General features: G+C 51.2%; 1 protein-coding gene and 1 long non-coding RNA gene across 5 annotated transcripts in view; one reads left to right on the top strand and one right to left on the bottom strand.

The window, feature by feature from the left end:
- Window positions 1–18,010, bottom strand: part of VASH2 (vasohibin 2) — a 39,120-nt gene extending 21,110 nt beyond the window's left edge. Inside the window, exons 1-5 of one of the 4 annotated variants that reach the window (XM_072831109.1) lie at window positions 17,863–18,008; window positions 17,101–17,452; window positions 7,950–8,038; window positions 3,153–3,209; window positions 2,325–2,399 (exon numbers count right to left, since the gene is read on the bottom strand). In XM_072831109.1, coding sequence (XP_072687210.1) covers window positions 2,325–2,399; window positions 3,153–3,209; window positions 7,950–8,038; window positions 17,101–17,316 — 437 coding nt within the window. In that variant the 5' untranslated portion in view covers window positions 17,317–17,452; window positions 17,863–18,008. Of the gene's footprint in view, window positions 1–2,324; window positions 2,400–3,152; window positions 3,210–7,949; window positions 8,039–17,040; window positions 17,453–17,862 lie in introns of all 4 variants that reach the window. The other 3 variants (XM_072831108.1, XM_072831111.1, XM_072831110.1) reach the window with 3 other exon arrangements.
- Window positions 18,011–18,140: 130 nt separating this feature from the next.
- LOC140635851 (uncharacterized) lies at window positions 18,141–19,943 on the top strand. The gene is made up of 2 exons (XR_012033167.1): window positions 18,141–18,301; window positions 19,106–19,943. It is a non-coding gene; the product is annotated as an uncharacterized lncRNA (long non-coding RNA).
- The last annotated feature ends 3,732 nt before the right edge of the window (window positions 19,944–23,675 follow it).

Raw genomic sequence — 23,675 nt, forward strand, 5'->3', positions numbered from 1 at the left:
CATGCCCTTCACTGGGCTCGGGGGGAAAAGCAGGCCACAGGGATGCTGACAAAGAGCAAAGAGAAAAGACAAAGATGCTGTAACTTTCAGAATCTGGGTTGGTGTTTCTGGTCTGTGCCCAAGCGTCAAATTTCCCTGCGTTCAGCAGTGTGAGCCACATTCCTCCACCCTTCCCCACCTCCCCTGCACTTCCCTAAAGGGTCATACGACTAAGAACGTCCTCTGATTTGGACCAGCCCAGAGGCCAGTCACAGGTGTAGCCCTCAGATCCCACGTAAAGCAAGATGGCCCAGGTGCACCCAGACATCCGTCAGCAGTCTGCAGGTCGCTGGTCCACCCAGGGAAGGACCTGTGCTGGGGCTCTCCCTCACTGACTGCCTCCCCCCCAGCAACTGTTCACCCCCATTAACCTTGCAGGAGGCTCTGCCCAACGGCTGTGGCTGACTCCTGCCACAGAAGCCCCCGCTCCCCGCAGCTACCTGCTGCCTTCACCCGGTCCTGCCCTCTGGCTGGGCTCCCCAGGCACACATCTCCTCTCCTTTGGGAGGAGCAGGGAAGAGGGGAGGAGGGAGGACAGAACTTTGGGGAAGGACCACGATAAGGCTCAAGTTCCCATCTCTCAAGCCTGGGCACCTGTGGACGATCTCATTTCAGAGGAGGCCCGCCAGCACCAGCAGATGGCCAGAAACGCCTTCCCGTGAACGTGTGCAGGAGGCCAAGCCAACAGACGGCACCGTCCCACTGTCCCCAGTCTGATTCTGAGCCCCCGGTCCTTCCGCTGACTTCATGCTGCCCTCTTTCTCTGGGGTTTCCTTCCGCCTCTCTTGACTTTCCTTCTTTGTCTCTGTCATGGGCTCACCGTGTCCAATGAAACCAAAAAAGGTTGATTTCATCCTTATCTTTATCCCTTCTTGCTCCCTGAACACTCGCAGCTCCCCAATTTCTATTTCCAGTGAGGAGCCCCCTCCTGAGTATCACGCCCTGAACACCCCACCCTGACCTCCTCCAGGCCTCTCAAATTGAACACACTCGAATCTGAACTCGGCTCCCCATAAATCTGACTCTCCCCGCTGAGTCCTTCAGCAGGCTGCAGGGCAGTTAGCCGACCAGCCAGTTTCCCAAGGCGGACACGTGGGCTCCTTGCCGGTCTCCTCTCTGACAGCTCACCAGCCCACAGCGGGCATCAATGACCCCCCAGCTCCTTCCTCCACCTTCATGGCTTTGAGGCCGAAATATGTCACCTCTCAGTCACCCTCATCGCTCCAGCCTGTCCTCCGCAGGCTGTCACCCAATCCAGAACGCTGTCTTGGTTGACTCCTTCCTCATCAACTTGTCACTCAGCTGGCCTCCGCGTCCTGGAGATTCTATGTCCTAGATGTCCCCTCACATCCACTCCTCACATCCACCAGGACCATGGTTCGAGCATCACCATTCCCTCACGGAGCAGCTCCTAACCAGCTTTGCAGACCCGGCTCCTTCTCCAGTCTGCCCTTCAATCTGCCTGCAGAACCACCTCTCTAACATGCACGCCTGACGGTGTCGTGCCTCTGCTCCAGAGAGCTCATGGGGCTGCCCGTTGCCTCCTGAAGGAAGGTCACACTTCTCAGCACAGCACTCAAGGACCCAACTGGTCTTTCCTGGGACCACCACCCACCACGTTCATGTCTTGCTGTGTTGCCTTGGGCACTGCCCCTTCTGGCCATCCACCCCAAAGGACTGCAAGTTTCTTTGCTCTCCTAACACATTGTATTCTATTGCCATCAGCACCAAGTCAGTGCCATCACAGCTGTTCTGGACCATATTCCCCTCAGGTTGAGGAGCCAAGAGTCAGGCAGAAAATGGAACAGAAAGTATGGGAGAGACCAGACCCTTGTTTCAGCTCTAGGTTCTGCAGAGTCAAGCCTCTACACCACTGCTTGGTCTCCTTCACCATCTACTCTTAGAATTTTCCCCAGAGGTGCGTTTGGCTAATGCCATTTCCCCTTGAGTGTCTATCCTGTTGCAATGCCAGATAAATGCACAAAATAATGAATCACGCTCTCTCTGTAGGGTCTCTAAGTTGGAATTCTCCTTGTGACTAGTGGATCTGGCCTGAGAGCTGGCCCTAATGCAGGACTCAGCTAACAGGTTACACTGACGATGATCTAAGGAGCCCAACTCTGTTGGTTCAATTCCAGAAGATGAAAGTTAAAGAGAAGACACTCTCTCACAAGGAGACAACGGGCATCTTCTCTGTGAGTCTAGGACAAATGAAGGCATAGTCAACCCCAAAGTGAGGCCACCAACTATGGAGTGAACTAGAGCAAACATAACTTCAAGGATACATGCCCAGGATGACAGCTTCAAGGCATTTGATAGGCAAGGATTCCCGGGTCATTTCTTTCGCTGTTTCCATTAACCTGTGGGGTAGAGCACAGCAAAGCATCTCAGGAGTTTTTTAATTATGAAGTCTGTCCGTCAGTCCAACAGCATGCCTGTCTCCACACTAGGTGCCATGCAGGATTATGGGGGGAAAGGGGAGAGCTCGCTGTGCAGGATGGAACCAAAGCACATCTAGACCCAGCAGAACTCAATTCTTCACTCCCCTCTCCAAGAGTTAGTTCCTGGAGGTTAGTGCCTATACTCCACAGCACCCTCCCATTGCCCGAGGACAAAGGGCATTATAAGGAGCAAGTAAAGGAGGCCACATAAAACAAACTTCAGGGGTGCCTGGGTGGCTCAATCATTTAAGCGTTCGACTCCTGATCCCAGCTCAGGTCTTGATCTCAGGGTCATGAGTTCAAGCCCTGCACTGGGCTCTGCGCTGGGCATGGAAGCTATTTTTAAACCAATATACTCTGAAATTGCATTGCCAAAAAGAAGCCTGAAACTGTGTGATGCTGGGAGTGGAGCCTACTCAAAAAACAAAACAAAAAACAACTTCACAGGCTTCCTGCATTCCTGTTGAGAGCTAGTCTCCCCCATGGAGCTTAGCTGTCAGAGTGGCCCAGCCCCTAAGCCCAAGCCAACCTGGCCCTGGGGCACCCCTCACCCCCAACCCTTATAGACCAGGATGTTTGAGCAGGGGATACAGGGAGAAAGGGTGGGAGAGGGAGTTGGCAGCTTTCAAGTAGGAGAGACGACCCTTGGCCCACAGATCATGCACCACTTACCCACTCAGCGGTCTCATTTTCCTAATTTCAAAGAACTGGGTCCCTGTATGATTATATCTGTGTGAAGTATGTAAAGGGAAAGTGACAGAAAATTCCAAAGGTCCCAGTGATTCAGCAGAGGAAGCTAGGCATTGATTTCTCAAAGGGATGAGGAGTGAGGAGGGGCTTTCCAGAAAGTTCAGTGGCCAGAAGATAGCCGAGAGCCTCTTACTCCTCACTGACCTGCCTTGAAAATCTAATTTCTAACTTAAGCTCCCAAACGCCTTGGACCTTTATAATAGCTACTTTCAATCTGCTCTGTATTCTGTTTAGTTGAATACATGTCTTAATTCATTTTATTAGACTATAAGCTCTTTGGGAATTAGGACCATTTATTTATTATCTTTCTATCACTCACAAGCCTGGCAAAAGTCCAACATATTCGTTAGCAAATATTATTAAATGAATGAGAAATAAATGAATAGATGAATGGATAAATGGGTGATTGGTGGAAGGGTGGATAGATGAATGGAAGGAAGGAAGAATGAATGGATACATGGAATGGAAAGGTGGGTGGATAGATGGATAGATGGATGGCTGATGGATGGAAAGAATGAATAGAATGGAAGGGCAATGGATTGGAAGGGTGCATGGATGGATAGAAGAGGTGGATGAGTGGACGGAAGGAGTAGATGGAATGGAAGGGTGGATGGATATGTGGGTAAGTAGGCAGGTGGGTGGCTGTTGGACAGATGTATGGATAGATGGAATGGAAAGATGGAAGAATTGTGGGTAGAAGGGTAGGTGGATGGCAGTAGGGCTTCTCACTAGTGCACAGTCTCTGCAGCTAAGCTTACTATGGAGACATCATCTTCATTTCACTGGACTGACGCTAGACAAGGATTACTAAGCCTGAGAAGATGACACTATTGCCCACAGCTTGGAATTTAGCTGGTTGCCCAGAAAGTGTCAGGGACTGGCAAGCCTGCACCAGGTCATGCTGAGAGAGAACAAAGATTCCCTGATGGCATGCTGAGACTAGAGCTTAATTTTTTCAGAGCCTAAAGAAAAGTTGCTTTACACGTTTCTCTTTCCTGCCTCAAACAAAATCCTATAGAAAAAAGTGCATGTTGGGAAGGTGCCAATGAATCAAGGACTTGTAACCCCGACAGGGTGTATGAGATTAGATGTGTGGCCCTACAGTGGTACAGGCAGTGGCAGAAGGTGGGGCTGAGCACCTAAAGGCACTGCACACCCTCCTGAGGAGGGTCAGGATTCCCCTCCTCCGACACAAGCACATATAACAACTAGTAGGGAGGCAAGGGCTCATTATAAGCAGATTCTGGGCTCCACCCCTGGAGATTCCGATCTCAGGTCATGGTCTTAACCCTAGATGTCATTCAGAGACACCCTGCCTTGGACTGTTGTGTTGAGATTCCAGGGTGAGAGCCAGAAGATGATTTTAACAATCTCACCAAGCTGGAAATTATCAGCACAAGCCATAAGAATAGCCCATAACAGTATATAGGCTTGCCCAGCCTTTGAAAAATGCAATATAAAAAACCTTAGAGGGAAAAGAAAAAGATTGAGGGGCTACATGACTTCATTATAAAGTGACTCTTTCACTTTACCAAAGATCTCATTCAAACAGTGAGATGCCTGGTATATTTAAAGTAGAATTCAACAGGCAAAAATTCTCTCTGTATGCCTAACTTTCTCCCTGTTCATTGATCTAGTCTATATACTTTGTGTGTAAAGTGAGACAAACCCATAATAAATAAAATATCAAAAAATTGCCTGGCATTCCTTTCTCAGGTCCTTAAAGTTATGAGCCCCAGAAAGTGAGTTGGGGGCAGGGGGGAAGCCTCTTGTAAGCATTGCCTTCAGAGTAAGACTGACTGAGCCCAAGCTGACCCTCAGAAGGCCTCTCCCCATGCAGCAGAGCTCAGGGTGCACCTGTCTTTCCAGAAGCCCATGCACCATCAGCTGACACTCTGAAGCTGTCAGAAGGGAAGGAAGGATTCATTTTTCATATCCCCACATGAGCATGTCTGTAGTCAGGGCTGGCCTGGTAGGATGTGCTACTGTGTCCAGGACAAAGCAGGGGGACGTCCCAACAACCTAAACACAGGCGTTACTCATTTCATTGCCCTTTGGTTTACTGCCCTTAGCAGGTACTGTGCAGGTTTTAGTTTAGTTTTTTTTTTTTTTTTTTTTTTTTTAACAAACCAAACGTTTGTGGCAACCCTGCATCAAGCAAGTCTGTTGGCACCATTTTTCCAATAGCATTTGCTCTCTCTGTGTCTCTGTGTCACATTTTGGTAATTCTCATATTTCAAATTGTTTCATTATTATAATTTCTTATCATAACCTGTGATCAATGATTATGATTCACTGAGAGCTCAGATGATGGTCAGCATTACTTGACAATAAAACCTTTTAAGTTAAGGTATGTAGGGGCACCCGGGTGCCTGTAGTGGTTCAGCGTCAGCCTTCAGCTCGGGGCGTGATCTCGGGGTCCTGGGATCGAGTTCCACTTCAGGCTCCCCACAGGGAGCCTGCTTCTCCCTCTGTCTATGTCTCTGCCTCTCTCCCTGTGTCTCTCATGAATAAATAAAATCTTTAAAGATAAATAAATAAAATTAATTAAGATATGTAGCTTGTTATCTTTGATATGTTATTGCATGCTTTCGACACGTTATTTTAGATACGTTATAGGGTCGTGTAAACATAACTTTATATGCACTGGGAATACATTTGATCTGCTTTATTGCCACATTTGCTCTATTGCAGTGGTCTGGAACCAAACCTGCAATGTCTCTGAGGTATGCCTGTAAAAGTCTGGTCAGAAGAGAAAACAAAGAGATCACACTCTGCCTTCTTTGTGTGGTGGCTCCAATGGTTAGGTGACCAGGAGCACGATCCCAGCAGCCTGCAGTGCTTTCCCTCTTCCGGCCTTCTCTGCAGTCAGTGATCTAGGTCAGTGACCATCATAATGGGTCAGAGAAGAGAATAAAAAAGCAGATCCTTCAGGCAAACTATGAAAACTTGGCTGAGAATGTGCTGCAAGGTTTATGGGAGAATGAGCAAATGAGATGTAAAGCACATGCAAATTCGCCCGTCAGGGCATCCTGAGCCAGGCTTATTCTCTTTAATCTCTGGCTGCATGATCCTTGTGAAGATCATATCCTACACAGAAGTGGGGAGCCAGGGATGCCTGGGTGGCTCAGTGGTTGAGCGTCTGCCTTTGGCTCAGGGCGTGGTCCTGGGGTCCTGCGATCGAGTTCCGCATCAGGCTCCCCACTGGAGCCTGCTTCTCCCTCTGCCTGTGTCTCTGCCTCTCTCTGTGTGTCTCTCATGAATAAATAAGTACAATCTTAAAAAAAAAAAAAAAGAAGAAGTGGGGAGCCTTTCTAATTCCTGTCACCTTCTGGAATGTTCTACGAGAAGTCCGTCACACCCAGGAAGGCTTGGCTCTTGGGGTCCAAGGCTACCCTGGCAGAAGCTGATGCTCTGGACCACATGAACTCCCTAGGGATCCCACTTTGGGGATTGGCACCAATAGCAGATAGTGTGCTCAGGGTTAGGGCTGTCCTGTCCGCCTCATCCCTGGAGGCTGGTGCCACTTGCCCCTCTACTATTGCTTCAGGATTCCACTGGGAAGATGCCATGCAGGGGAGTTCATCCTCTGTGAAGTGGGAACTGAGAGGCTAACGAAGTAGTCTCCCTGCCCAAATGAGCAGAAATTGGTGTTATTCCCCTCTGGTATGCCCTTCCCTTCAGAAAAGACACAAAAATCCACAGGAAAGATTCTTGCATATAGCACAGAGAGGAAGGGCCTCTTCTGGGGCACGTGGGACATGTGTGCAGTGCCCCATGAAATCCTTTCTGCTGAATTCTTCTTTCGGGACAAAGGACAGAGGTCAGCAGAGAACTGACCTCCTGGACAACGTGCTGGGGACGAGGGTGCTGACAGCTGCCTCGGGGGGTTGGGTGGGGTCTGATACTGGCTTAGCTCTGCGATGCTTGCTGTTGGCGGGCAAACGGTCTGTCCCTCTCATAGATGCCTCTGTCAGCCCAGCTCCCATCTGATTCCCATCCCTGAAAAAAATACCAGCAGCAGCCAGTGAACCACCCGCCTCTGCCCCTTTGTTCTCACAGTGTTGCTGCTGCTGCTACGGCCCGCAGAACAGATCTAATCCTGGCTACAAACAACCCGAGGACATTGGCGGACAGAAAGACTGAAGTCTGGCTGGTCTGGATCCAGCCTGCACCCACAGGGCTCCTCCACGCTTCTCCAAACTCACATGAGGGGAGAGGACCATTTATTCTTGTGGAAGGGAGCAAGGCCGCCGGTCTGGGGCATCTGAGGAGCCAAAGGCAGCACGAGGTGGGCCTCTTACAGACTGTGAGTGGTCAAAATGAAGGCAGAAAGGTGAGAAAGGAGAGGAAAAGAGCAGAAAGAGGCCCAGGAGGGAAGGGGAGAAAGACAGTAGAGGAAGAGGGGAGGGAGACAAAGATGACCCAGAAGGGGAGAGAGAGGAGGGTGGAAGGAAGAGGGCTCCAGGTGGCCACTGCTGCCTCACTGCACCTTGCTGTCCCGGCCCGCACCTCCCTGAAGGGGGAAGGCTCTGATCACAGCAAGTACATCCTCTAGCATCATGCCTTCTGGACTCACACTGGGGCATCCCTCTAGGCCCGGCCTCACCAACCTTAGAGAGCATTTGCGGAGCAGCCGGGGCCAGACCTGCCAGCAGGCTCGAGATCACCATGCCTGTCCCCTGGCTGCGTCCGCCCAGACCCTGGTTGGAAGGATACTGTAGTGTCTTCATATAGTTCTGGATTGCCTGGAGCCAGTCTGGGATGGTCATCGACAGCCTGTAGTTTGGAACCTGGGGTACTGAAGGCTGCAAAGAAGTAGAGAGAGAGCTCATTATCAAGGAGGTGCCCCAGGGCCCAAGGTCTGAAGGCAGGCACTGGGCTGAGAGCACCAGAGAGCTGCTCCTGACAGCAGACGGCCACCTGCACAAGGTCTCCCCAGACCAGGTGGTCCCCTTGTTGAAATTTTGCTTCTCTGTGTTCCCTCCATACACACTCTGCCCTGGGGCAGCACAGCTCTCTATGGCCCTCTGTGTGTTGTGAATGTGAACGCAGCCAGCCTCCCCCTGGGAGCCTCAGCGTCTCCCTGAAACCAAGGACCATGTCTTATAGCGTCCCCCACTGAGCCTGGCCCAGGATGTTCACAGAGGTGCCCCACTGACCCTCACATTTTTTCTGCATGACTAACCTCTCATTACATGGCTGGTGTGACCCATTATACTCCAAGGCACCACTGAACACAAGATGAATGGTGCCCTGAAGAAATGCAACGTGGTGCCACACGTGCCATCTCTCCTCAACCACACACCCATGGTACCCATGAGCCACCTCCCTGAGTTTGGCCCCAGTGGATTAGGAAAGATTCCCCCCTTGGCATGACTCCAGGTAAGTGCAGCCCCTCTGACTCATGAGCCATCTTACCCTTTCACCCCTCCCAGCTGCCCAGGAGCCCCTTCCTTTCCTCTCCTGCCCCTGAGTCAACACTCACCAAGTGTCTATAACTGAGGGCATGAAGTTCTAAGCACAGCTGGGAAGAGAAAGGAGCAACAGCAGGTGAGGACTGGAAATAGGGAGGTAAGGGGCGCCTGGGTGGCTCAGTCGGTGAAGCGTCATGATCTCAGGGTCCTGGGATCGAGCCCCACGTCAGGCCCCCTGCTCAGCAGGGAGTCTGCTTTTCCCTCTGCCTCTGCACTTGCCATAGTTCTATCTCTCACTGTCTCTCTAATAAATAAAGTCTTAACAAGAGGAAGGAAAGGGGGAGATAAGTGCCTCTTCTCAGGAATTTTGAGCTAAGATACCAGCTCTGAGACACGGGGCAGCTCTGAGCGCCCCTGCCAACGAGGCCAGGAATAAAAACAAGCAGGGGCGGCCAATCCAGCCACTCCTGGGAGGCAAGGGACGGTGTGCACCTTCTTCCCCCATACGCTTCTCACTCTGTTCAGCTTGGCCTCTGGTGAGGCGGGGCTGTTGGTGACAGAGACTGGTGGCCCACGTGAGCCTGTGGCTCCGGCAGGGCTGCCGCCAGGAAGGAAAGAAAAGGCTCCTCCAGGCTTAAGCCACTTAGGGAGGAGCAGAAGGGGCTGCAGGACGGATTAGTTCATCCTGGAGAAAAGAGGGAATGGGAGGCCCTGGGGATTTAGCGCTCAGCTGCTGGAAGGTGAAGCGGCTGGTGGAGAGATCCAGGCACCCACGGGGGAGGCTGGCTGGGCCCCAGGGACGGACACCGTCGAAGGACCCAGCTCTCTCCCTGCTGTGCACGCTCAGGCACGGCAGGGACGCTGGAGGGGTGCGCTGCCCTGTGGCCTGCAGCAGGGCCTGTTCCAGACTCCCGCACCTTCCACACCTTCTACACCTTTAGTGGCATTTGCGGCATTTACTTAAAACGCCACCTGACATTCTTTTCCTCTCGGAGCTTCTCTTTCCTCTTGGCTTTGCAACTTTTGTACTTCGCAGCAATTGCCCCTTCAGCAGAAAGGAAACTTGTCACGCGTCCTATTTCACAGCCAAGGTGCTGAGTGTGTGTGAATGTGAGGGTGTGTGTGTGTGTACACGCACGCACAGCGGTTCTGCAAACCGCTGTTTACAACACATCAAAAATCTTATTTCTGTCTTGGAGAATAATTTTAGGGAGTAAAATGTGCCCACTTGGCCACTGGCTTCCATGACCCTCCCACGTGGGCAGCTGTGCGCATGCACACACAGGCACACAGAGATTAAATGTATATATTATGTATTATGTACATGTATATATTACGTATCCTTGTATTTCTGCCCTTACAAAGGCTAAGCGAAGCCTCAATCTTGTTTATTCGCAGTAACATCCACTGATCTACCCGTACCTGGAAGTCTGCGTAAGAACGTGCCAGAGATTTCACAGAGAAGTGAGGAGAGAAGGGGAGATGTGAACAGACATCTCTTTAGCACCTGCCACGTTCCAAGCTCAAGGGGGAGGGAATGCAGAGACGGAGGAAGGATGGAGGGAAATTATGCAGCATTAAGGCACGAGTGTATTTCTACTCAGAAAAGTGTTAACACAAAAGATGGTAGGCATGGATAAATGTCCCCAAAGAATCACTGGCCACCTAAGGGATACTTAGATGGGTGTCCCTTGGCCAGAGCCCTGCCATAGCCAGAGAGACTTGTTTCAGAGGTGTCTCTAGAGGCCAACCACCAAATCATTTCAACTTCCCCAAGCTCAACAGAGCCCACAAAAGCCAGATGATGGTAGGGGGGGTGGGGGGAGCCAGGCAGCAGCTGGTCCTCAGAATAGCAGCCCCCTGGCGCCCAAGGGCTTTTGAAAACAGCTGCCTGGTTACCTCAGTCCAGGCTGAGAGAATGCAGGAGCTGTGGCCACATTCCACAAGCCCCAGCTGGGGATCAGGGCTGCAGTGGGGAGAGGAACTGAGACAGCTGAGGGGCTGATGTCATCAGGCTACAACTCACCCCGCTGTCTGGGAGAGCTGGCTGGGGCTCAGGCTGGGGGCAGGCTCCCAACCAGCTCCTCAGGCCAGCATTGCCCCCACCGGAGGATGGACTATATAATAAACCAGACGGGCTCCTTGGCCGGTAATTATGAGACAAAGATCTGAGTTCCTGCTCCGTCACCTACTCACAGTGGACCCTGGTCAAGCTCCATGACCTCTCTAAGCTTCTGTTTCTCTCCTGATAAAATAGGAGACTATCACCTACTTCAAACCTCCTGGGCCAGTTGTAAGGGTTGGAGGACCTTATGTATAAAGCAGGCAACTTGGGATCAGCCCTCGGAAGTCTGGAAGGGTTGGCTATGTTATTATTCATCAACGACGTGACGTGTTTTTAGGATCTAGACCAGGGAAGCATGAATGGTCTTCACTTTTCTACAACTAGAAGACAGATTCTGTGTAGAACATCACAAGGATGCCTTCTCAGCCTAATGGAAGAGAACATATCCACTTCCCCATGGGGACACGTCTTGACCATGAGCTAATAACCTTTATTCATGAAGACCTCCAACAAAATTATAAGAAAACTCTTCAGGGGCACCTGGCTGTCTCAGAGGGCACAGCATGCGACTCTTGATCTAGGGATCATGAGTTCCAGCCTCACACGGGGTGTAGAGATTACTTAAAATAATACAAAATACAAGAAAATTCTTCAGGCCTCAATGAAAAAAAAAAAAAAGGCCTAAAAGGTCGAAGCAACCCAATGTCCACTGACAGGTGAATGGACAAACAGACAAACAGAATGTGGTATCAGCGCCCCTGGCTGGCCCAGTCAGTAAAGCATGTGACTACTGACCTCAAGGATGGGGAGTTTGAGCCCCACGCTGGGTGTACCTTATTCTTTAAAATGTACTAAGTACATACAGTGGCCTTAAAAAAGGACATTTTGACACAAGCTGCGACATGGATGAACCTCGAGAACATTATAAGTGAAATAAGCCACACACAAAAGGACAAATATTATATGATACCTCTCATCAGCAGTCGCCCTTTATCCATAGGGCATCCATTCTGAGATCCCCCCCCAACAGATGCCTAAAACTGCAGATAGTACCAAAACCCTATATATACCATGTTTTTTTCCCCATGCATACATACCTATGATAAGGTTTAATTTATAAATTAGGCACGTTAAGGAGATTAAAATGATAATCAACAATAAAAAAGAACAAGGATAACCATATACTCTAGTGAAAATTAGGAGTATGATCTTTCTCAAAATCTCTTTATTGTACTCACCCTTCTTGAGATATGAGGTGATAAAATGCCTACATAATGAAATGAAATGAGGAGAATGAGGTACATTGTGACGTAGCATTAGGCTACTATTGGCCTTTTGATCACAGATTCAGAAAGAGGATCATCTGCTTCCAGATGGCAGGGGACACTGGGTGACAGAACCCATGGAAAGCGAAGCAGTGGACAAGGGGGGACAACTGTATGAGGCTCCTACAGTCATCAAGTTCATATCGACAGCAGAAAGGTGGTTGTCAGGGACCGATGGGAGGGAGGGAAGTTTCAGCGAGGGAAGTTTCAGCAAGGGAAGAAGGAAAAGTTCTGGAGATGGAACAGTGTTGGTGTACAACCGTGTGATTATTTCATGCACAGAACCGTACACTTAGAGGTGGTTAAGATGGCAAACTATATGTTATGTACATTTTACCACAATTTTTTAATTGAAAAGACAATTCCCAAAGGAAGTGAATAAAGATTTGAAAAAAAATATTCAAGCTCACTGATCATTTAAGAAATATCAAATGCCACTTTCACCTCCAATTAGCAGAGATATTCTGAAATGTGGACGCTAATGCTGTCAGGGATGCTCTTTATAAAGCATGACAGAAACATAAATTAGTAACAACCTTTTTATGCCCATAGCACACTCCTTTTTTTTTTTTTTCTTCCTGACAGGTCCTAAGAGTCCCTCCTGGTGTTATTTCCCTGCCCTGTTTCACCCGAAACCCCAGCCTAGACCTTCCATGGTCCTTCCTCTCAAGGTTCCTGCTGCCTGCCCCCAGCCCCTCACGTCACAGCCCAGGTGATCAAGATGGAATCCAGAAGGAAGATCTACACAGGCACTGCGCTTATGGTCTGGAGTTGGGGGACCCCGGGAGGTGGGGGGCAGGAGGTAGGAGCGAGCAGGGTAGACGGAAAGACAGTTGTTCAAGAAACACGAAACAAACTACAGGCAAAGGCTTTTGTGGCCAGGCTCTCTCTCATCCCGTTCGTGGCAAACGTAATTACCTGTCCAAAGAATGCAGGGAGGGATGTGAACGGACACAGGTGTGGAACTGGCATCCCCACAAGCAAGAGAAGGGGGAAGCCAGAAAAGGAACCGGTGAGGCAAGCCAGAATGGGCACCAGGAATCTTCAACATGAAAGAACACAGAGAAAGCAAAGCCTTTTGCTGTCCCTGTTCTGGAAAATACAGGTGCCTGTGCAGACACCAGGCTGAAGAGTCTTCTCTGGCAACTTGGAAAAGCAGCATGGAACATCCACTCATGAGCCCAGGATGGACGCCCCAGGCCTCCGCATCGGAGGCAGCCAGGAACCTGCTGGTGGTGGCCTGGTACAGAGCTCTGGGGGAGGGGGGTGCTCAACCTTGGGCCAAGCAGGAAGGACAGACCATGGTTCTGAATCCAGGACAGAGGCCGGAGTGGGCTCAACCTGTGTGAGCTTGTGGGGAGTGGGGGGCAGCAGCAGGGTCCTGACTTACACATCTCCACTCAGGCTCACACTTCTTTACTCAGGCAAAGCTGAGCGCCCCCTAAAAGTGAATTATTTCCCTATTTATTTATTTACTTACTTACTTACTTAATTTAATTTCCCAATTTAGAATCAACATGAGGATTAGGCACAACAACATGGGATCTCTAAGAAACCACTGCTGTTTCCTACTGAGTCCATTCTGGTCACCCCTTGGAGAGTCCAGCTCAGCCGATACAGGAGCAGGAGGAGCTATTTCCTAGCACACCTCGCTGTTTTTTCTGGGCCATCCACTGTCTCTGCCTCTCCCCTCTCTTCCTCTATCATCTTCCAACTGACTCTGCTGCTTTTTCATACTTTCCCTGAAAAGCCCTGGCCTCCACCTAGTCAGCTGCTACCTTGGACCCAGTAACCACCTGGGGACAGGCCTGAAGCCACACATTTAAAAGGAGGTTTGCAGAAACAGTAGCTGCCTCCCCTTCCCCAGCCCAGGTAGGGGTACCTGGACCCCAGGCAGAGGTACCTGGACCTGTGGGCAGAACTTCCCATGGCTGCTAACAAAATGTCCTGCAAAGAAGTGTCATTCAGTTCTCCTCTTAAACTCTGGTATCTTCCCTCGTCACCTTTTGCTTCTTAGTCTATATTTAATTGCCAAAAAAGGTTAGTCTCCCTGAAACTCTCCAATCCTTTACTACCTCCGCCCCAGCCCGCTTCTGTACAAAGTCCTCAGCAAGACACCGGTTAAAGGAGAAAAGGACATGGGCCCAAAGGGAGAAGTGTGCCAAGCTGAGTGCATGAACAGCCCTTGGACCAGAGAGGAGTGACCCCCTGGAACCAGGAGCTGTTTTGAAGCTGTTCCCATCTCAGGACCTAGGTAGGGGTCTGGGAATGTCAGGACCTGGGGGACGGGGACGCCTAGGGAAGAGCTGGAGGTGCAGGACCAGCTATTATGATGCAATGTAAAAGAAATGTTAAAGGTCTTTTCTTTATTTAGGGTCAAAGTGCCAAGGCCTATGCTTGGCCAGGGTTTTTCCTGGCTTGGCAGGAATTCTCATGTGACTTCAGGTCACTGTGAAAATATAATACGGTGTGACTGCTATACAGAAAAGGGAACTGGTTTGTTTTGTTTTTTTTCTTTAGGAACACAGTATTCAGCCACAATAATGGAAGCATCAGGTACAGGCCTCAGGGAGTAGTAATCTGTGTTCGAAACTGCTCAGGCAACATTTTGAATATAGTGTTTCACATGTGCTTGTTTTGGAGGTGACAAACTAGCCAGGGTCCTAGAATGAGGAGGGGTGCCTGGGTGGCTCAGTTGGCTAAGCATCTGCCTTCGGCTCAGGTCATGATTCCAGGGTCCTGGGATCAAACCCCACATGAGGCTCCCTGCTCAGTGGGGATGCTGCATCTCCCTCTCCCTCTCCCTCTGTTCACTCATGCTCAGTCATGTTCTCTTTCACTCTCTCGCTCTCTATCTCAAATAAAGAAATAAAATCTTAAAAAAAATATTAAAAAAAAGAGGATGAGGAGAGTGCTTTGATCTGGGGACTGTGACACTACGACACAGTGAAAGGAGTTACAAGTGTGAACAAAGAACTAAAGGAATATTCAGAATGAGGGAAGGTGACAGTTCTGAGGACTTGTCCCAAGTCAACTCTGTTGTCACACAGATCAGCACAGGAAACCTGGAGACGCATGGGTCATATCTCCCCAAGGGACTGGAGAGCTGGAAAGAACTTGACATGAAATCTGGTCTACTCCCATTGTATGGATGAGAAAACTAAGGCCAGAGATTTTAAATGAGTGGCTGAGGCCACAAAGCTAGAGGGAGCACAACCAGGACTAGAATTCAGGCCCTTGATTTTTACTCCACATCCCTTCCTTACTCCCAGGGCGTCGGGTCCTAACATTCTAGGGAGCTGAGAGCTGTGTGCTCAAAGGAGGTCGACGACATGTGCTGCCCCGATTCAAAGGGCAGCATGAGAATCAGTGGGGACATGGGGCTAAAGGTGAAGAAGGGGAGTTTCCGTTCCAACTAAGAGTTTCCCAACCACCAAGACCTAAATCTGGCCAGGCCCCAGGGCCAGCTGCCCGGGAGGTGGCAAGCCCCCTAGCCCTAACAAGGTCTTTGGAAAGAAGGGATTGTGCTGAGAGGTGGGAGATGGCTCTCCACCAAAACAAACATCCCCTGATTCCTGTGGGGAAAAGGGGTTCCCCCCCACACACACACACACACAAGGCCAGGAGGAAGATGACATCACAGTTAGAAGCAGGGTCAAGTGCTCAGGAGGCTCAATGAGAATGGCAGCATGGGACAGCAGGAACAGGCCTGTGGCCCCTGTGGCCACCTCTTTTCCAGGTTTAAAGGGTCCCCGGGTCCTCCCTAAGCAAAGCAAGGCTCACTCACGTTAGCATGAGATCTGAAGTCAGAACAACCAGCCAGGACCAGTGTCATTCTCATGCTCAAGGAAAACCCAGTAAGAGTGATCGCAGCTTGACACTGAGGCAGGACAGAGCCTCATGGGGCATAACGGAGAGCTCCTCGACCTGCTGGTAATAAAACACTAACAGGCTGCAGCAGGAAGCTCACTGGGCTCCGTCACTTCCCCAAGGGCACACACCGCTTTCCAGCCTGCAGGGCTCAGATGCTCAGGTCACCGGATGCTCTAGGTTGGGCATTCAGCCAGATGGCCTTTCAGGTCTCAGGTCTGGAATTCCTAGACCAGCTCAGGAATCTTCTCAGCCACACCAGTGTTCCCGGGAGGGAAACGGAAACCATCTGCAGCATTTCTCCGCAGCCTGCATTTTGATGTCTCATATAGTGACCACCGCACATCTCCTTCCCTCCCTTCGTCTTACTAACTATATCCTTGGCCACCAAACTCAGTCGGCTGGCTGGCTTCTCTCCAAGGTAGAAAGAGTTTCACTCCTGAGCCTCTTTCTCTATCCAGTGAGACTAATGCATCATGTGTCCTGGAAAGTCCCTTTTAAGCCATAGCCAAAACTCTTCCTTTTTTTTTTTTTTTCCTTACGAGGAGCCCAGATAAGCTGGGAAAAGAAATCGTTCACTGCTTTGCAAGTTTCAGAGGTGAAAGTCACCCCCATGAAAAAAAAAATTGGCAAAAAGTCTAGAAATGATTCACGCTGAGAAGTCTGACTGGTTGATTGCAAAATTCATTCACAGCCTGATAAATCATTTGCAAGGGAGAGACAGGGGGGGCTTAGAGTCTCCAAAGAGGAAAAGCAGGGTGGGATCCTTGGGGGGGGGGCGTTCTTAGCACCCCTGGTGTTACCTGGCGGCTACAGCTTTCGCTGGAGGAGGATATACTCGGGGTGGTGAGTACACGGAGTTCGGCTGGAGATTCAAAGGGACCTTGGCACAACCAGCCCACACAGTCCCAGGACAGCAAGCCCGCTACCTCTCCCTCCCCCATTTCTAAGGCTTCCAAGACAAACGTCTCAATTAAGCGAAGGGGGTGGGGGCTGGTCGGAAGAATGGGGAGTATAAAGGAGTTCATGGCGGGACCAGGAAAATGGACATCACCTGTACCTGCTACGTACGGACTCAGGTGTTCCCATCACTGCCCGCCCCGCCCCGTCCATCGAAGCCTCAAGCCTCTGACCTTTGCCAAGAAGGCGGCGTTCCGGATGGCGCCCACCATCTCTCCCCCCTTGGGGTGCACCTTGGCCACGTGCATCCACATGCGCTCCCAGGTGTGGCTGTCGATGGGGAAGCCGCTCTTGTTCACGTGAAACAGCACCCCGCCGTCTTTGTCCTCCTCCTCCGAGCCCCCGCTGGTGGCGAGGCTCACGGGCCGCGCGTGGCTGCTCCGGGACCGGGTGCCTTTGGCGCCTTTGGGGTGGGGGCAGCGGTGAGTGTCGGCCGCGGAGCCGGTCATGGTGGGGCCGGGGCGGGGCCGCGGGGGCGCGGGGGCGCGGGGATCAGCGCCCCGCGGGGACGGCCTTCTCCATGCCTCAGGCTGCCGCAGGGCGCGCGAACCGGGAGCGCGGCTGGAGCTCGCTTACGGGCCGGGTCTGCAGTGGTGGAGACACAGCACACGCCACCGTGAGCGGACCCCGGGGGCACCGAGGCGGGGCCGGGGCCGGGGCCGGGGGCGGGGGCGGGGCCCCGGGGTGGTCCGGGCGCGTCACTCCCGGCTCCCGGCTCCCGGCTCCCCGCTCCCCGCGCGCGCCGGGAATCGCACCCGAGCTTGCAGCCCTGCAATTCCGCGGAGGGCGCCCCGCACCTGGCCCCAGAGCTTCAGGCCCCGGGGACCCAAGGGGCGTGGAGGGTGCGGGGCGCGCGGCGGGAAGGCAGCGGGGGCCCCGCGGTGCAGGGCGCCCCCCTCCGCCCGGAGGCCCTCCCGCCCCTGACCGAGTCGCGGCGCCCCGGGGACCGGCCGCGGGCGGGGCGCGAGGCGGGCGGCCGCAGCCCCCGACCCTACCTCATGGCCGCGGAGCCTCTGCGGGCGGCGGCGGCGGCGGCGGCGGCCGGGCCTGGGGCGGCGCGGGCTGCGCGGGCTGCAGCGGCCGTCGCCTCATTCCATGTCCCATCCTCGAATGTTATCCTGTGACATGGACCCGAGTCACCCGGGCGGCCGCCGACGTTCCGAACGCGTCCATTGGCCACCGCAACAAAGAGGGGCGGGCCCCGCGCTCGGGACTCCGCGGCCGCGAGCTCCGCGCGCTCTGATTGGCTCCGCGGGTTCCCGGGCCGGAGGGGCGGGGCGCGGGGGGAGCCCGGCGGCCGCGCGGAGTCCGGGGGTGGCGTGTCCTGGCGGCCCCCGCGGGGCGGAGCGCTGGTCCCGGGGCCTGAGGCCGGGAGCGGGGCGCTGCGAGGGTCTGCAGGTGTGCAGCGCAGGGCGGAAACGAAGCCGCCCCCAGGTAGTGGAGGGCTTGTCCTTAGAACTTGGTTCCCTCGGGAGGGCTGGACACAGTCACCTGCCCCCGGCAGGGAGTGAGGGGCGGTTTAGGCCGGGGCTGTCACACGAAGGCACCCAATTCACAGATTTTCCGAAACCAACAAAGGGGGCACAGCGTGTACCCTCTGACATTAGTCGTGATTAATAAATTCCTTTTAAACCCAAGCTCATATGCGACACTAAGATCCAGGAGGTCAGCCAGGCCCCAACTCTTCTATCACAGCTAGAGTTAGAGAAGGGGCTGGAGAGATGCTTGAAAGCCATGGGGAAGTGGGAGCCTTTCCGCACTGTCCACGACACACTTTGGCCTTAAAGGCACCTTCTCTCTCTCCCTCTCTCTCTCTCTCTCTCTCTCTCTAAGGATTTTATTTTTGAGGGCAGAAGGAGCAGAGGGAGAGGGACAAGCAGACTCCACGCTGAGCACAGAGCCAGATGTGGAGCTTGATCCCACAACGCTGAGATCATGACCTGAGAGGAAATCAAGAGTCCATCACTCAACTGACTGAGCCACCCAGGCATCCCCTTCCCCTTTTTTCCCTTAAGAAAAAGAAAACTGAGATGGGAAGAGCACCCGATTACTGACCTAGGGGCTGGCTTTAAGTCCAGGGTTATCACTCGGCTAAGCTGTGTGACCCAGGACAAGCCACTTGCCTGTTCTAGGCTTTAATTTCTCGGTCTGAAAAGAACAGATCCCACCCCCCACCCCACCCCCACCCAGTTCTGTTCTGGCTCTAAGGTTCTGTGATTCTCTGACTTCCTCTCTCAGGGACACTCAGGAGCCTGGCCATAATGTCCTTTCTCTTTAAACTCCATGCCAGCTTTGAGAGGGTAAGCAGTTGTGAGAGCAATGCCAAGTTAACCTGGAGTTTAGAACATGATCATCAAACAGCCGCTGATGATGGAGGGCATGGTAAGCAGCCAGGGCCAGCAGAGGCCCTGGAGCACAGCTGAGAGCCGGGGCCTGGGCAGGGAGACCTGCGTTCTGGACAATGAGAACAATAACTTAAGTCCATTCAGACAACAAAAAATGGGCTGACTCAGGAAATTCTGTGAATGATGCAAATGAAACAGCACCCCTGAAAAAAATCAAGAAACTGAAAGAAAATGATCCTCTCACCATATAATTGCCTCAGGTTTTATTTCTCAATTGAAAGAAAACATGCCTCAGTGAGTGATCTGTTTTCTCACCGTGAACATCCTTCCTCTCTGCTCATTCGTCTCTCCAATCTGCCCCCCTCTCCTTAGTTTCAAGGAGAAACTTCCTCCTAGTTTCAAGCCCAAGAGGCGAGGATACCAGGATGAAGACCTGTAGGCATGGGATGAGAATTTGGCCTCACAATCCCACAGGAGAAAATTGAGCTCTCAAAGCTCAAGTGATCAGTTGGCGAACGTCAAAGAATGTCTGGCAAGTTTCACCTTCCTTGGCATCAATTCCCAGTGTCCCACTCAGGCCAAGTCCAAACAAGTATAATTACCCTGTTATACCAGGGCCTGGATCCTGCTACCTGAATCAAATCCTATGGTCCAGAGAAGGTTATCAGCTCACGTTCCTGCTCTAGGCCCCCCAGAACTCCCTGAAAAGATTTTGTTGTTCATCTCCAAAATCCCAACTGTCTGTTCTCTTCTCTGGGGGCGGGGTACGGTAGGGACCCAGGTAACATAGCATAGGAAGAGAGCTAGGAGATTTACCTACTTTTCCTGAAAGGTGGTAAGAAGGCTTCTGAAGTGAACTGTGCTGTCCCAATGAAGGGCGGAGAGACAAGGGGCCCTTTTGTTGAGAATTCTTTTGCATTAGAGAACTGTGCTCATTGCATAGACCAGCCAACTCTATTCTTCATTTTCTTGTGTATTTAGTGTTACGTAACATTGAACCCAGGCCAGACAGATTATGGGTTTTGAAAGTTCAAATAGTAAGAGTGATGTAGCCACATATATATCCACACAGTGGGACAGAGCCAACTTTTGATTTGAACAGGGACACGTGGTGACTAGATGCTCGACCTCTGAGAGCACGGTCAATTTCATTTGTTGACATAATGACTAGAATAGCAGAGATGTGTAGTGGAAGGTGTGGAACAAGAAAAATGGGTCGAAATAGTATCTTATTTTTCAAGTGTCAGCTGCTGGGTCTCAAAGAGACTTCAGACAAAATCTGACCTGGATGGATTTCTAGCTCCACCACTTGTTGATGTTAATAACCTACCAAAGTGTGTATCAAACAAGCTTGGCTAAACCTCACCTTTCTCCTGGCTCTACAGCTACCTCCACAGCCAACTAGATCTGTGCAGGTCAGCCACCGGAGCTGACTAAGCACTTGCCCCAGGCAAGTCCCTCTTGGCTGCTGCTCCACAGCCAGGCTGGCCAACCACATGTGCGGAGTCTCTGACTCCCCCACTACTTCTAGACTCAGAGGAAATGCCACACTGCAGGATGTGGCTTCTGAGCAGCCATGTGAGGGGCTGGATGATGCATCTTAAGGAATCAATTCCCTGTGGGGAGCCTCTTGATCAATGAGAAACAGGAGGTGAGAGGGAGCTGGACAGATAAGGTCACTTTCCTTCCTTCCTTCTGTGGACAATTCGGGGTCATGATTTTTCAACATAGCCTGTCTGGAGACGTCCTGTGTGGCTGAGCAGAGACATGCCTGTTGACTGGCCATGGCTCTCTGCAGCTGGTCGGGAAGCAGTTACTGGCATGATAACATACCACCTTGCATTGCTTCTCATCCTATCCTATCCCCTTTCCCTTTTTTCTCACCCTTGCTGCCTTCTTAGTCAGATTTCATCTTTGCTTCAGATTCTGCTTTCTAGAGAAACAGCTAAAACAATTGGTTCCACAAATGGTTTCTATAGAGCAAATGCTCAGGATGGACTTCCAGTTGCCTACCTGTCTGAAGTCAGTGGAACCCTTTGCTGGTGATAAGAGGAAAGGTAGTAACTCTGATACACAAGAGCACCGCAGCTTTCACTTGTGTTTAATTGGGGTGAATTGGGTGGAGAGCAAGACATTAGGAGATCAAGTGGCTGTGGCACTCAATCAGTTTGGAAACAATGATAATTATAAGGTATGAAAGACCTTGGAAACAGAAAATGACAGGCTCAGAGCAGTTAATTACCAGCTCATGGAATGCTCTGAAAGCCAGAGAGCCTCCACGGCAAGTTTAAGAGTTTTATTTCCTATAACCATAGGATAGACTCTTAAAATCAAGCCCAGGACCTGATCACACAGTAGCAGAACTGCAAAGGATACTAAATACGAGGACTTCGCTGGCTTCCGTGTCATAGTCAGAGCCCCGATAGGGGAAGAGTGGGACCCGGGGTCCTGGTATAGGGCTGTCTCAGTGGATGAGGGTTCTTGACTCTTCAAATCCCTTGTGAATGCTCCTGCCCACCTTCTCCATGATTTGTTCTCCTCAAGACCACTTCTTGCCTCCACCAATACCCAGAGTCAAGTGCTAGCATGGCCCACACTGGAAAGAAGAAGCCCCACTCGGGCAGCCCGGGTGGCTCAGCGGTTTAGCGCCACGTTCAGCCTAGGGCGTGACCCTGGAGACCCGGGATCGAGTCCCACATCGGGCTCCTTGCATGGAGCTTGCTTCTCCCTCTGCCTGTGTCTCTGCCTCTCTCTGTGTGTGTCTCTCATGAATAAAATAAAATCTTTAAAAAAAAAAAAGAAGAAGAAGAAGCCCCACTCCAGGGAGAAAAAGCTACCAGCCAAAGATATTGTAGGGCTTGGCTAATGTGTCCTGGCAGGAACTGTGGAAAAGTGTGTAGATCCTGAAGATGTTCTATTTGGGGGTAGTGTGTGGGGGTGGGAAGCAGAGCTCAATGGAAACAATTCACTGCTTTGGGGTTACTCATACAGAACTCAGCATTCAATGTTTTAGCAAGGATGCCTGGAGCTTGTTCTCATCCCCTTGTTGGCTTGGATGGGTCTTTGAAGCCTGGTCTCCATAATAAGCAAAGTGGGAAAAGCAGACTTCCTTGTGTAATATAGAGGAAGCTATCAGAAGAGTCAGGAAGGAGGGAATATTAGAAGGTTTTATTTTTTTTTTTAATTTTTATTTATTTATGATAGTCACAGAGAGAGAGAGAGAGAGAGGCAGAGACACAGGCAGAGGGAGAAGCAGGCTCCATGCACCGGGAGCCTGACGTGGGATTCGATCCCGGGTCTCCAGGATCGCGCCCTGGGCCAAAGGCAGGCGCTAAACCACTGCGCCACCCAGGGATCCCTAGAAGGTTTTATTAAGCAAGGCTCAAGAACCGGTCACAGGACTAGTTCCCTGGGCTAGCCCCTAGGACGCTCACTTCACTAAAGGCCATAAAGGATGCACTGCTAAGGAGGCACTTGGGAGCGGCTGTCCTTGTAGTCCAGGGATGATGGTAGGGGGAAGGGTGCTGTGTAAGTGGGTGGTCTACTATTAGCAAAGATGACAAAAATCCCCAAATTGCAGAGGTGAGCAGAGAGCACTTAATCATAAAAGACAAGGTGAACATATCACAACAGACAACAGAGGAGAAGAGTGATCCATGAGACTCTGCGTGGACTCATGCTGGCTAATAGATCATGGTGTCCCTAAGGGACGGGTATTCATAGAACTTACTTTCCACATTGAGCTTCTTTCGAGAGTGAAAAGGTGTGCTAGTAATGATTACATGGGGACCATCCCAGTCAAACTGACGCCTGTGGTCACCCTACTGAGGCTGAGACAGAGAAGCAGCCATTCAGGCTATTGCTTGATTTGTAGAACCAGAAAAAATAGCTGGTGAGCAGAAGGCTGACTGTGGTCACCATAGGGAAAGATCATAGATCCTCACCTCATTTCCAAATCTAAGTCACATCTGGCCCAAAGCTATTGCCATTGTTGAGTGAGCCCAAATGGCCGATCAGAGAGACTGATGCCAAGCACTCAGTCTCACAACATTGCTCAGATGGCCACCTGGGAGCAGATAAATTTATATGGACTTTCTACCTTGGAGGGGACAGTGAGTGGACTTTACCACAATCAATATAAACATCCACTGCCTTCCCTGCCCACAGGGCTTCAGGCAGTACCACCATCTGAAAGCTTCCAGAATACCTTATCTATTGACATGTTACCTTATACAACAACATTTCTTTCTTTCTTTCTTTCTTTCTTTCTTTCTTTCTTTCTTTCTTTCTTTCTTTCTTTCTTTCTTTCTTTCTTTTCTTTTCTTTTTTTTTTTTTACAACAACATTTCCTCAGAGCAAGAGACCCATTTTATGGTGAAAAATGGGGCAATGATGAGCTCATGACCATAATCTACTGGTCTTACCACAAATCCCACACCCAGAAACAGCTGACCCCATAATAT

The sequence above is a fragment of the Canis lupus genome, chromosome 6 (assembly GCF_048164855.1).
Source record: "Canis lupus baileyi chromosome 6, mCanLup2.hap1, whole genome shotgun sequence".
NCBI lineage: Eukaryota > Metazoa > Chordata > Mammalia > Carnivora > Canidae > Canis > Canis lupus.